The sequence below is a fragment of the Hemicordylus capensis genome, chromosome 2 (assembly GCF_027244095.1).
Source record: "Hemicordylus capensis ecotype Gifberg chromosome 2, rHemCap1.1.pri, whole genome shotgun sequence".
NCBI lineage: Eukaryota > Metazoa > Chordata > Lepidosauria > Squamata > Cordylidae > Hemicordylus > Hemicordylus capensis.
In genome coordinates, this window is record NC_069658.1 from 294,743,794 (window position 1) to 294,756,663 (window position 12,870).

General features: G+C 48.7%; 1 protein-coding gene across 2 annotated transcripts in view; it reads right to left on the minus strand.

Moving 5' to 3' along the window:
- EFCAB12 (EF-hand calcium binding domain 12) overlaps positions 1 to 12,870 on the minus strand; it is a 48,472-nt gene that overhangs the window by 13,916 nt on the left and 21,686 nt on the right. For both annotated transcript variants that reach the window (XM_053299514.1, XM_053299515.1), the window contains exons 8-9: positions 9,408 to 9,503; positions 6,848 to 6,982 (exon numbers count right to left, since the gene is read on the minus strand). In XM_053299514.1, the coding sequence (XP_053155489.1) occupies positions 6,848 to 6,982; positions 9,408 to 9,503 (231 nt within the window). The remainder of the gene's footprint in view (positions 1 to 6,847; positions 6,983 to 9,407; positions 9,504 to 12,870) is intronic.

A 12,870-nucleotide genomic window follows, 5' to 3' on the forward strand; every position in this document is an offset into this window, starting at 1 on the left:
GCGATAAACTCCATGGTTCTACTGGCGTTCTGATTGTAGGGTACACATTTGACAGGCCTTTCAGGAAGGCCTTGCTCAATGGGTGCGAGAACAGTGTAGAGTTGTCACTGCCCGGATGGTATGCGGACAAGGCAGATAAATGGACTCTCAAAGACACGTTGGCCAGGCCTTTTGCTTTCAAAGACGTAAGGTATCGTAGAACCTCCCGGACGGAGGCTCGTTTAGGAAGGAATCCCTTGGAGCGTGCATATGACCTAAAATGGTCCCACTTGCGCTTGTAGTTGCGGCGCGTAGATTCCTTGCGCTGGTTGAGTAGGATATGAGTCAGCAGACTATCTTCCACACTGTTAGATGGAGGGTTTTGACGTCCGGGTGCAGGACGAGACCTCCGTCTTGAGTGAGGAGATCCGGATAGGAAGGTAGGTGCTTGTAGCAGTTCTTCGCCAGTCTGCGTACTTGCGGAAACCAAGGTTGCCTTGGCCACCATGGAGTCACTAGGATGCAGTTGGTCGGATTGCAGAGAAGACAAGCTACCACTCTGTGTATCAATGGCAGGGGGGGAAACATGTAAGGTGTCTCTAGGGACCAATCCAACTGAAAAGCATCTCCGAGAGACAGAATGTCGTGGCCCGCCCTTGAACAGAAGCGATCGCATTTCGTGTTCTCTGAGCAAGCAAAGAGGTCCACTGAGGGCCTCATCCACCGGTTGAAGAAGGGAGTTATCACATCCGTGCGGAGTTCCCATTCGTGCTGACGGTCCTGCAAGAAGACTGTGCTCAGGTCGTCTGCCAGGGTGTTGTCCAGGCCCTTGATGTGAACAGCTTTGGGGTAAATGCGGTGTAGAATACACCAGTGCCACATTTGAACACTGAGAGCACACAGACTCCGGGAGACCGTCCCTCCCTGGCGGTTTATATATGCCTGGGCGGTTGTGTTGTCGAGGTGGATCTGAACAATTTTCCCTTGGAGGACAGGTAAGAATGACTGTAGTGCTTGAAAAACAGCCAGAAGCTCTAGGAAGTTGATGTGCAATTTGGCACGTTGAGGGGACCACTTCCCTTGAATTTTGTGGTTGTCGCAATGGGCCCCCCAGCCCTGGAGCGAGGCATCCGTCGCCATCCAAACCGAAGGGGAGGGGGATCGAAAGGGTACTCCCTCGAGTAGGTTCTTCCGTTTGGTCCACCAGGAGAGCGACCGGAGTACTTCCGGGGGAAGTAGAAGGCGCTTTGATTGACTGTCTCTGATTGGACGAAATACTGAAAGAAACCAGAGTTGGAGCTTTCTCATCTTGAGTCTCGCATAATAGATTACTGTATTGCAAGCTGACATAAGGCCCAAGAGACGTTGAATCATACGGGCTGGCTGTAGGGGATGATCTTGAAACTCGGAGATTTGGTTCAGGATGCAGTTGAATCTCTCCTTCGGGAGAAAAGCTCTTTGTTGTGTTGTGTCTAGGATTGCCCCTATGTAGGAGATTATAGGTGATGGTTCCAGATGCGATTTCTTCCAGTTTATCTCGATGCCCAAATCGTGAAGTAGGTTCACTACATATTGGATGTGCAAAACTAACTCGTCTTTGACTTTTGCAGTTAGGAGCCAGTCGTCCAGGTAAGGGTAGACCGATACACCCCTGGTTCTTAGATGGGCAATCACTGCCGCCATACATTTTGTAAAAACCCTCGGAGCGGTGGACAGTCCGAAGGGCAATACATTGTACTGAAACACTTTGTCGCCGACAGTGAAACGTAGGTATTTGCGGTGGTCCGGACGTATATTGATATGAAAATAGGCGTCCCTGAGATCCAGCGTCGCAAGCCACTTTTCCCCCTGGAGTAGTGGGAGGATCTGTTGCAACACCATCATACGGAACTTTTTGACGTGGATAAACTTGTTCAGACAACGGAGGTCCATGATGGGACGGATCCCCCCATCCCTCTTGGGGATCTGAAAATAGTGTGAATAGAACCCCGTTAGCCTGTCTGCCCACGACACCGGGGCAATAGCCCCCTTTTCCAGAAGCTCTTTCACCTCCTGCAGAAGCAGCCTCGAGGAGGGAGTGCATCTCACCCCCGTGAAGTGTGGAAGAGTCCTGAATTCTATTGCGTAACCATATGTGATAATCTTCAGGACCCACCGGTCCGATGTTATGCTGTGCCATGCGGGGGCATGGCTTGCCAGTTTGATCGTTGGCAGGGACGGAAGGATGGAGAGATCCGTCAGTGCTGGTGGAGAGGCCCCTGCTGGCAGGGAAGGGGGGGTGTATGGAGACGGTAGGGAGGTTGGTGTCGATGGGCAGTCCACAGTTTCAAAGACGCTTTTGGGGTTCTTGTGGCTTCGCTCGCTGTGATTGAGGAGCCCTTTTCTTATTATAGAACGGGCGACGTTGGTAAGACGAGTAGGGCTTCCTAAAGTCACGCCTGTCTTGTGACCTGTAGGAAGGTTTGAATTTTCCATAGTTGTTCCTGTACGTTGATGTTGAGGAAGAGGTCGAAGGATGCGAGCTGAAAGTTTTTGCAGTGAATTTTGATTTCTTCAACTGCTCCATAGTGGAGTCAGTTGTTTCACTGAAAAGGCCAGTACCATCAAATGGTAATCCTTCTATTCTTTCTCTCATATCCATTTGGAGTCCCGTAGACCGCAGCCAAGCGTGTCTTCTCAGGGTTATCGCTGCCGCCATTGCCCGAGATTCGCTCTCAGCTAGATGTTTGGCTATGCTGAGCTGTCTGCGTGTTAGGTCTCCAGAGTTCTATAAGACTTGGTGGAATTTAGCTTTAAAGTCTTCTAAGGATAGGCAGTCCAAATCTTTCTCCAACTGTTCCCAGAGACCATGAGTGTACATTGTAGTGCAGGCCGCATAGTTTGCTACCTTAATAGAAAGGCAAGAGGTTGAATAGATCTTCCTTCCCAATAGGTCCAGTTTTCTACCTTCCTTATCAGGAGGGACTGTGTACCTTTTGCCAGACTTAGACGCCGTGGCACAATCTATTACTAGAGAGTTTGGCGCCGGGTGCTTGAGCAGATAGTCATTATCCCTATCTTGAATTCTATAGAGACTTTCCAATTTCTTTGACGTCGGGGTGGAAGTGTGGAGGACTTCCCAAGCGCATTTCGCAGCCCTTGTAATTACTGGTAACATTGGAAGGGCCACTGGGGCTGTCATTTGAGTCTTCAACATAAATTTATATACTGGGTCCTCGATAGTTGCCAACTGTGACTGGATATCTAGACCAAGAGCATCAGCCATGGCCCGAATCTGTTTGTGGTATGCTTTCATTTCATCATTTGGTGAAACATAAGTTACCGGTGCTACAGCCGTAGGTGGTTCCACAATGGAACTGGTGTCTTCAGGGTCGGACTCAAAGTCAGAGGAGCCGTAGTGTTCTGAGGGAGAGGCAGGCTGCAGCTGAGCGTCCTCAGCACGGTGAGGATCCGTTTGCGTGGCTGAATTACTTTGTAGTTTTAGGAGACTTGTCTGTGTAGATGTAGACTTAAGGTGGAGTGGTGAAGTCTGTGTGGCGCAATGGTTGTTCATGGAGCCACACGTTTGGGTCGCAATTGTCGCAAAAGTTGCAAAGGGATGAGCAGGTGCTACTTGTCTCCAGGGCAGGTTAACGCCATCTCTGTAGGGACCAGCTGGAGAAGAGACCCCTAAGGAAGGGTGTCTATAACCACAGGAGTGCCAAGGAGTGTGTGGCAAGTTGTTGGAGGATGGTGGAGCTGGAGGATGAGACAAGGTAGGTGTTCCTCCCTCGGCTTCAACGCCCACTGAAGGGAAGCCGGTAAATGTCGAGCGGCCGCTCGACGTCGAGTCCAGGAGAGACAGAAGAGATCGGGTTGCTGCTGGGAGAGATTCTTCGGCATTGACATCCACCATCTGGAAAGTCGGTATCGGTGGTCGATATCGAGGGGTTACTTGCATCGATGTTGACAGGACTGGAGTGTGCAAGGTGGACGGCGCAAAGGCTGAGGCTTGTGGTGTCGATGGAGAGGCAGACGAAGCCAAAGGTGTTGGAGCTGGTGAGAGAGTTCTTGTTGCCGGTATCGAAGCTCGTGGAGATCTCTGAAGGTTCGAAGCCCGTTCGTCGTCGGGCAAAACTCGTCCGGCATTGAAGGAGGAAACAGGGTCCGACGTAGTCAGTTGATGTGGTTCGGTATCGAGCACTCTCAACGTCGACATGCCGGTAACGGGAGAATGCGTCAAAGGGGCATCCACGTCGATAACTATCGGTGTCGAGGAAACGGGTAGTGCCTCCAGAATCACCGTCTGTACTGCGAAGTCAGTCGACGTCGGAGGCCTCGACCTCGATTCTGATGACTGCGCCGTAGAGGGAGATGGTGTGTGTCCCCGCGGGCTCTCGTGAGTCTTTCGACGTTTGGAGTCAGTCGGAGTCGAGAGGTCATCATGTCGATGTTTCGAAGCCTTATCACGGTCTTTGGAGTGATGTGAGGGCTTCGAGGTAGAAGAGCCTGAGCTCTTTGATGACGTCTTCTTTTCGAGTGTCGAGTGTCTATCTGAAGTCGAGGCGCTTTTCGACATAGACGACGTTTTGGCGGGAATTATGTCAGAGGTTTTTTCTCTGCTCGACGTCGAAGAAGGCTTTGGCGTCTTAGATGTCGACGGTCGAGGAGTGCCCGGTGTAGATGGGCTCAAAACTTCATCGTAAATCGCCGCACGGAGGCGAAGAGCCCGATTCTTTCGAGTCTGTTTCGAGAAAGACAGACAGATTTTACACGAGGAGACGTTATGCTCCTCACCAAGGCACAAAAGGCAGAGGTCATGAAGGTCCTTGGAGGGTAACTTAGCCCTGCAGCCTTCACACCATTTGAAAGATTTTTTTCCGTCAGCCATAGCAAGGTCGAAGCCGTTCCGCGTCCGTTCGCCAGAAGTCACCGAAGCCAGTCCAAAACGAGAGCCAGAGATTTCCGAAAGCCGTTCCGTAAGTAGAGCCAGAGAATTCCGATAATTCCAGTCCGAGTCAAGAGGATAGATGAACAACCGAGGAACTAGTAAAGACGAAGAGGCACGGACCGCAGGTCCAGGACACAAGGCGGTCGGAAAAGAACTGAGGGACTACGCGCCTCAGCCGCGCCTTATATAGCACGCAGCAGCGTGGGGGCGTGGCTTGGGCGCTTCGACGAGCTCAGGCATGGATACCGTGGGGTTCCTGCGCAGGCGCAGAACCCATTCTTATGAACATCGACGGATCTCGAACCAGATCAAAACGTTCAAGGAGAAGTAGTGTTGCAGCCTGGCCTGATCTGGAGAATAAGCTCGGGGAGTGGATTAAAGAGCAGAGAGAAAAAGGACTGCCAGTCTCTACTGTGAAAATCCATCTTCAAGCAAAATTAATGGCAGAACAAATGGGAATAACTGCCTGTAAAGGTAGCCCATCTTGGTGCTCTAGATTTATGAGGCCCAAGTATTTATCTGTGCGCACTAAAACAACAATGGAACAGCAGCTGACAAAGGACTGGTGGGGGCGAAAAATCAGCGTTTTTTAAGTTTGTTGCAAATGCTATAGAGTGGGAAAAATTTGTGCAATCACAAATAATAAATATGTATGAAGTTCCACTGATGTTTGACTGTCCCCCAAATAGGACTGTGAATGAAAAAGGAGAAAAAACAGTTTCCATTGTGACTACCGGAAATGCTAATTTTTTAAACGGATATCTATCCCAAAAGGCGATTTTCCTTCAGATGTTGTTATTTGTGCTAATGAGAAAGGGTGGATGTGAAAGAAAAGGAGCTTTCCCCCAACCACTTAGCATTTTAATAATGGACTCGATGCATGCACACTTACTAGATTCAGTTAAAAATGAATGCAGAAAGGTATCAGCTACACTGACTGTGATTCCTGGTGGTTTTACCAAAAGCTTGCAGCCCTTAGACTTATCCGTGAACAAGGCATTTAAATGTGAAATGCGAAAGCGTTGGGAAAACTGAATGAGGAAAGGCCTGCATACATTCATAAAAGGCGAGAAAATGCACAAAGCAACCTACGGCGAGGTCGCAAAATGGGTTTCAGAAACATGGAAGGCTGTTAAAATTTCTTCAGTGATTTCTGTTTCACAGAAGCTGGAATTATACAATCTGAAAATGCTGAAAGTGATGCAACTGACATTTCACATGAGGATGAAAATGATGAGGATGCAGAAGCAGACTATGCTGAAAAATTAGATGAGACCTTGTTAAACCTTTTTATTTCAGAGAGTGATAACTCAAACTTCAAAGGTGGCGTTTCTGATGGATCTCTGCAATTTTTCAGCCTTTTCCCCCTTACTGCAAGTTTACGCCAATGCGGTGTTTCTACCGAAAATTATGGTAGACAAATTCATGAAGGATACGTCTATCAATAGCTATCAGTCACGACAGCCCTGCAAAGGGAGCGTGCCACTGACTGACTACTAGTTGTTGGGGGTCAACAGCAGAGGAGAGTGATTGCCTTTTAGTCCAAATTGTGGGCTTCCTGAAAGCATCTGAGAAGCTGAACTAAATGGACCTTTGGTCTGATCCAGCAGAGCTCTCTTCATGCACTATAAGTAGTATCTTAGCATTTTTTTGTGTAGCAATAGTATAGATTCAGTGATATGTCCAGCATAATGGCCTTGGAGCAGGTACTACAAGCTTTATGGATTTGTGGACTGTTTTTCAGCAGCGAAAAGGAAAATCAGATCAGAAATCCTGAATGAGGTATCCCCTTCAGGTAAGGAAAAGGTAAAGTGTGCTGTCAAGTCGATTTTGACTCCTCAAGCATTTCCCCACTGTGCCACTTAAGGTGACATCCCCTTCAGGTACAAAGGCATAATAGGGTTTAAAGCATATTTAAAAAGTCATATTGTGCTATACCTCTCTATTATGTCTTGTGCAATGACTATGTCCCCAGCATGACGAGCCATGGCTAATTTCGAGGTAGGGAATTTGCCCTTTGGTGATTTTCCACTCCAGATGTCCAGTGGAAGAAACATTTTATTGTAGTGTCCTCTGTAAATAACAATGCATTGCACATTTTAAAAACCAAAGCTAGATAGAGGAAGCTAGATAGAGGAGGCTGATGTCAAGACATCTGACAGGCTAGCAGTGTCATGGACCCAATGTTTTTATATCCAGATAACACGCCTAGAATATTTGAGATAAGATTCAAGTTTAATCCCTTGCAGGATGTAAAGCCTAGCTTCTACCAACATTATACCCACTAGTGTGTATGTTACACCCCCCCCCTATAAATCCTGCTCACTTATTAACTCAACTAAAATAGCAGGCAATAACTCCCAATGCTGATACTCAGAGGGCAACATCAAGAGTGGCACCTGCACAGCTATATGAGCACAAGCAATTTCCCCCACCTCCTCACTGCAGTGAGCTGCCTGAAAAGCTGTTCTTGAGAGTTGAGAGGCCTTCAGCAAGGGTGTCGAATTCAACATGCAACAATAAAAACATAGGTGGGTGCAAGGAGCTGGGGGGGGATCCTCAGTTTCTGGGGTCCCCCCATAAACCTGCAGTCACCCCCTTTGCATCCCATGCACTTGCTGAGAGTCTGCTCACTCTCGGGAATGGCTCAGGGGCAGCAGTAAGGAGGAAAGGATGGGGGGAAATGGCTTGAGCTCACACTTGCTACATGGAGCTTCTGAGCTCTCACTCTGCCAGTGTCCACACTGGTGATTGGAAGGAGGAGCACCCAAGTTCCAGCCTCTAGGACAGCATCCTGATAAATGGCCCAGTAGGGTTGACAACTGTCTCGCATTACATGGGACATCCCTCATTTCAGGGATGAAATGTTGGTCCCTCTAGGGACAGCATTTGTCCCGCATTTTGGTGGTGAGGCGAGCAGTGGCAGTGTAAAATACTTGTGGCGGGGGGGGGGAGGCTTTTTATTCCTTTTGCTATGTAAACTATTTTGAGAAGTTTTTGGTTGAAAAGTGGCATAACCTGAATATGCTCTAAATAACAACAACATAGGAACACAGGAAGCTGCCATATACTGAGTCAGGCCATTGGTCTATCTAGCTCAGTACTGTCTACACAGACTGGCAGCGGCTTCTCCAAAGTTGCAGGCAGGAATCTCTCTCAGCCTTATCTTGGAGATGCCGCCAGGGAGGGAAGCTTCTGATACTCTTCCCAGAGCAGCTCCATCCCCAGTGCTGGCATTATTCAATAGCATATAATTCAATAACATATACGTCATCGATACTCAGGCTCTTGATTGCCACTGCATACACCTGCCCCTCCACCAGCCCCTCCAAACTTGTGTCCCTCATTCTGGCAATGAAATGCTGGCAACCCTAGGGCCCAGGTAGGATAAATGATGGCTGAATAAGAGTGGAGGTGATGCTCCCATTTTTATATGATCTAGAAGTTGCCATGGGAAATCTGGGACCTTTTGACATGAAAGGCAGATGTACTTGAGTGATAGACCCTATCCATTTTTGAAGTCACAGATATCAAGGTATCCTGGAGCATGGTTGGTTAAATGACCCCAAAGGCCCATGTTAGGCAAAAGCACTGGGCTACTGAGCCACATGCTTTAAAGCAGGGCTACACAGCTTCAGCCCTCGAGCTGATGCTGGGACTACAACTTCCATCATCCATGATTACTGGCCATTGTTGCTGGGGATGATGGGAGTTCAGAACACTGCCGCCCCAAGGGGCTTGGACTTTGAAGAGCGCCGGCGGGGGAAACGCGGCGGGGTGGGTGGGTGAGTACACTCTCCCCCGCCCTTAAAGTGCTACCCCCGCCGGTGCCAAAGCACCGAATCCCTCCCCAGCGCCGAAATGTTTCGGAGGCCTTTACAATGGCCTCCGAAACGTTTCAGGCACATCCCTAGTTCTGAATAAAAACTGAACATTCTGGGGCACTGGGTTGGGAATTCTATATTGATAATCTGCAAACATTGCTAGTGTTTCAGATTTCAGTAAAGGCAAACCAGCAACATTCTTCTGCTTTGCTGTAGCAGTGGGAAGATTTTGAGCCTGGAAAAAGAGCTTGGGAGCCAACTAGTCTCCCAGATGCAGCCAGCTGTGTCTATGTCTTCAAAAAGACATGCCTAACTGGTCCAAGAAAAAGTATGAGTCCCGAGGAGCATGCAAGACTGCTTGGATGGTCCAGAGGAGACGCTATTATCAATAGCATTCAAGGCATTTTCTAAAAAAAAATTTCTTTAACCTATAACCCAGCTTATCACAAAGGAGAAGTCCCTTTCCGACAAGCAAACCTCAAGCAGAGGATGCAGAAATGGTTTCTAGTCCTCTCCAAGAGAAGACACAACTCTTCCAGACTGAACAGGTCCATTTCAAAAGGAAGAAGAGTCAACTGAGTGATGCTAAAAGGACCAGACTCAATTATGGTAGAGCTATAGAATCTTGTTCAGAAGAGTTGGGATCTCATTTTCCTAACACATTTAGGACATACCTCATGAGATGACTAAATTCTTCATACGATTTCCAGCGGAACTTTAGAGATTCTGTCTTTTTGATCCGTTTCTTTTTAGCCTTTACTATAGGTTTGCTAGGGGAGAAGGAGAGAAAAACCCCCAATGTTTATACAAATAAGCACTGAGACACAGCTTGGACTGAAAGAGCCTGGAATAGGGATGTGCACGAACTGGTCTGGAGGCCATGTTAGAGGCCTCTGAACTGATTCGGAATTGGGCCGGTCTGGCGGGGTGTCTAGCTTTAAGGGCGGTGGGGGGTAGTACTTACCCTTCCGCCGCTTTCCCCCCTCCGGCGCTCCAATCCGGAACAAAGTTTTAGGGGCGGCAGCATTCCTCCCTGCCACACCTGGCCCCATCATTGCCCGGAAAAAGGGGAAGTTGCCGCCACACATGTGTCCGCCACACATGCGTGGCGGCAACTTCCCCTTTTTCCAGGCAACGACGGGGCCAGGGGCAGCAGGGAGGAACGCTGCCTCCCCTAAAACTTTGCTCCGGAGTGGAGTGCTGGAGGGGGGAAAGCGGTGGAAGGGGTAAGTACTCCCCCCCTGCCCTTAAAGCTAGACACCTCCCAATGCTGGACCGTGCCTCCGTGGTTCCGTTCACATCCCTAGCCTGGAATGGAGTTTGTCTGGAAGTCTGACGTATTTCTACACCATTAATCAAACTGAAAGTTAAAAAGCTGCAAGGAAATGGTGAGTAGGGGTGTGCATGGAGGAGTAGGGATGTGCATGGCGGGTGGTTCTGCCAGTTCTAAGGTGGAGGGTGGTTCTGCTTTAAGTGTGGGGAAGGGTGCACTTAGCCCTCCTTCTGCTTGTTCCTTGCCGGTGCTCCGTGTTTTACAAGTCCACCGGGGCAGCAGCGTACCTCCCTGCCTCCCCGTTGCCCCCTTTATCGGAAGTAGGCGGAAGTATCTGACACGCCTGCACGTGCCGGACGTGTTCGCGTGCCTACAGACGCATCATATACTTCCGGTAAAGGGGGTAATGGGGCAGCAGTGAGATATGCTGCCACCCCGGTGGACTTTTAAAATACGGAGCGCCGGTGGAGGGAAAGCAGAGGGAGGGATGTACACTCCCCCACTGTTAAAGCAGAAACACCCCCACCACCTTCGAGCCTCCCTTGCCTGGTTCCGTGCACATCGCTAATGAAGAGCATGCAGCCTCTTGGGAGTAAAACATATTAATATGTTCTTATTAATAAGGACATTGCACAGAAGATCATGTGAATGCAGGAGTCGTACCCCCAACAAATTTAGGAAAATCCTTCTGGTTTAGACCAAAGGTGTCTAGCCTTCTGTTTCCACCACTGGCTAACTGGATGCCTCTGGGAAGCTTACAAGTAATGCATGATGAAGCCCACAACTTTATGGGCAAAGACCAAGCATACTTGCCAGAATCAAGCCAGTGAGCTACAAACTGCCTCTACAGCAGATGTGAACGTGCAAGATGCCCAAAGTCAACCAAGAATTGGGCATCTGTCTTGTCTAAAGCCACTACAGTTTCTGGAGAGCACAGTTCACATGGAAGATGCCAAGAAACCCTACACAGACGTTCCCCCTGGATAAATTGCCCAGGCCAGACCTGTGCACAAGGTTTAAATAAATTTAAAGTCTTGTTTAAATACATATAAACAAATGGACAGTTGACACAAAAAGCAGAGAGAGAGAGAGGGAGAGGGAGAGAAGTGCTTTGCACCACTACAGAACACAGGTGGCCAACCTGAGGCTCTGTTGGATTACATTTTATTGCATCTGGGGATGATGGGAGTTGTAGTTCAACTACAGCAGGAGAACCTCACGTAGATCATCATTGCTACAGAACATTAATACTCCATTTTATGTAATGTGATGGAATTGTGGTGAACACCCTGGTTGAATTGGGACCAGCACTGAAGGCCCAAAGGGCTAAGCTTAGGCCTGTATCAGGGATTGTCGTTTTGCAAGAAACTGGAGTGTAAACTTTCGCTCTGCTGAGCCAAAGTAACTGAATGGAATTGTTTAGTCTATAGTCAAAGTCTGACAAGAGGGGGAAAGACTTGCCCCTCCCTGCTCTGAAACTTGTTTATGCATTGTGCTATGCCAAGGGTAATCATGGGACCCAGCTTGAAATTTGCTAATGTTGAGAGTAATCATATTTAGAAGGTCTTAGGAAGCAACACACAGATATCAGTACCTAAATATTTTAGGGGTACATTATATTCACACAATTAATTGCTAAAACTCTGCATGGTATCTCTTAACACATTTCCTGGGATTAAAAGGTGCCAATCTGCTTCGAAATGACCACAAACCTGTCAATCTGGACAGAGACAGGAATGTTTAATAACATCAAAAGGAAAACAGCTCCATCTGATTCAGTAAACAAGTGCTGGATATGAACCCCAAGAATGGTAGACTCCTTCACCAAATATGGTAAGAGAGTTCCGGGGGGAACTAGAGTTGCTGATATCAGACTAGAGACACAGAGAGAAATGATATGACTGTTTCTGATATAAGGCATGGATAACGGGCCTGGAAAAAGGTATAAAGAGGCAATACACACACAGACGGGGGTGGGACAGGGAGGAAGAGACACAGTAGGGGGGTCTCTCTACCCAACCCAGCACCCAGGAAGAGAGAACAAGGGAAGGCATACTCTCACTCCATGGGAGGAGTAGCATGTAGCCCCTATCCTGTGAAGGCAACTCGTGCCTAACAGATTGCTGAAGTTGCTCCGGTCTCTAAGATCAGAGGGACTTCCATTGTTGCATAGTTGATTACTCTGCCAAGCTACCTGGACAGGTGGAAGCCTCTCTGCGCACTCAAGATCTCCATTCCTGAATCTCACAGCTGAGGCTGGCCTACAGGATCCTGTAATTATACTTAACATAAGAACATAAGAACAGCCCTGCTGGATCAGGCTCAAAGCCCATCTGGTCCAGCATCCTGTTTCGCACAGTGGCCCACCAGATGCCGCTGGAAGCCACAGGCAGGAGTTAAGGGCGTGCCCTCTCTCCTGCCATTGCTCCCCTGCAACTGGTACTCAGAGGCACACCCTTGAGGCTGGAGGTGGCCCACAGCCCTCTGACTAGTAGCCATTGATAGACCTCTCCTCCATGAAGTCATCCAAACCCCTCTTAAAGCCATTCAGGTTGAACCCTCTCTGGTTCATCTGAAGGCAGACATTGTCTTCAGCCTGAGCCCAGCATCTTCTAAACTAACATCCCTGCCCAACTCCACCCACCCCCGTCCTATGGATCTCTTTCTCTCCCACTTCTGCTTCCCAGAAAAGTCTCCTTAGCCTGTGCCTGTCAACTTTCAGTGAGTCAGCTTACTCACTTCAGCCCATTCTCCCCTGCCCCTCCTCCCCTTTCTCTGTTCCCAGCTCATTCACTCTGGACTGCCAGCCCAAGGCCAGAATGGGCACCTCTTCCCTTCTCTGCTCTTTCCTCCTCACCCATTTC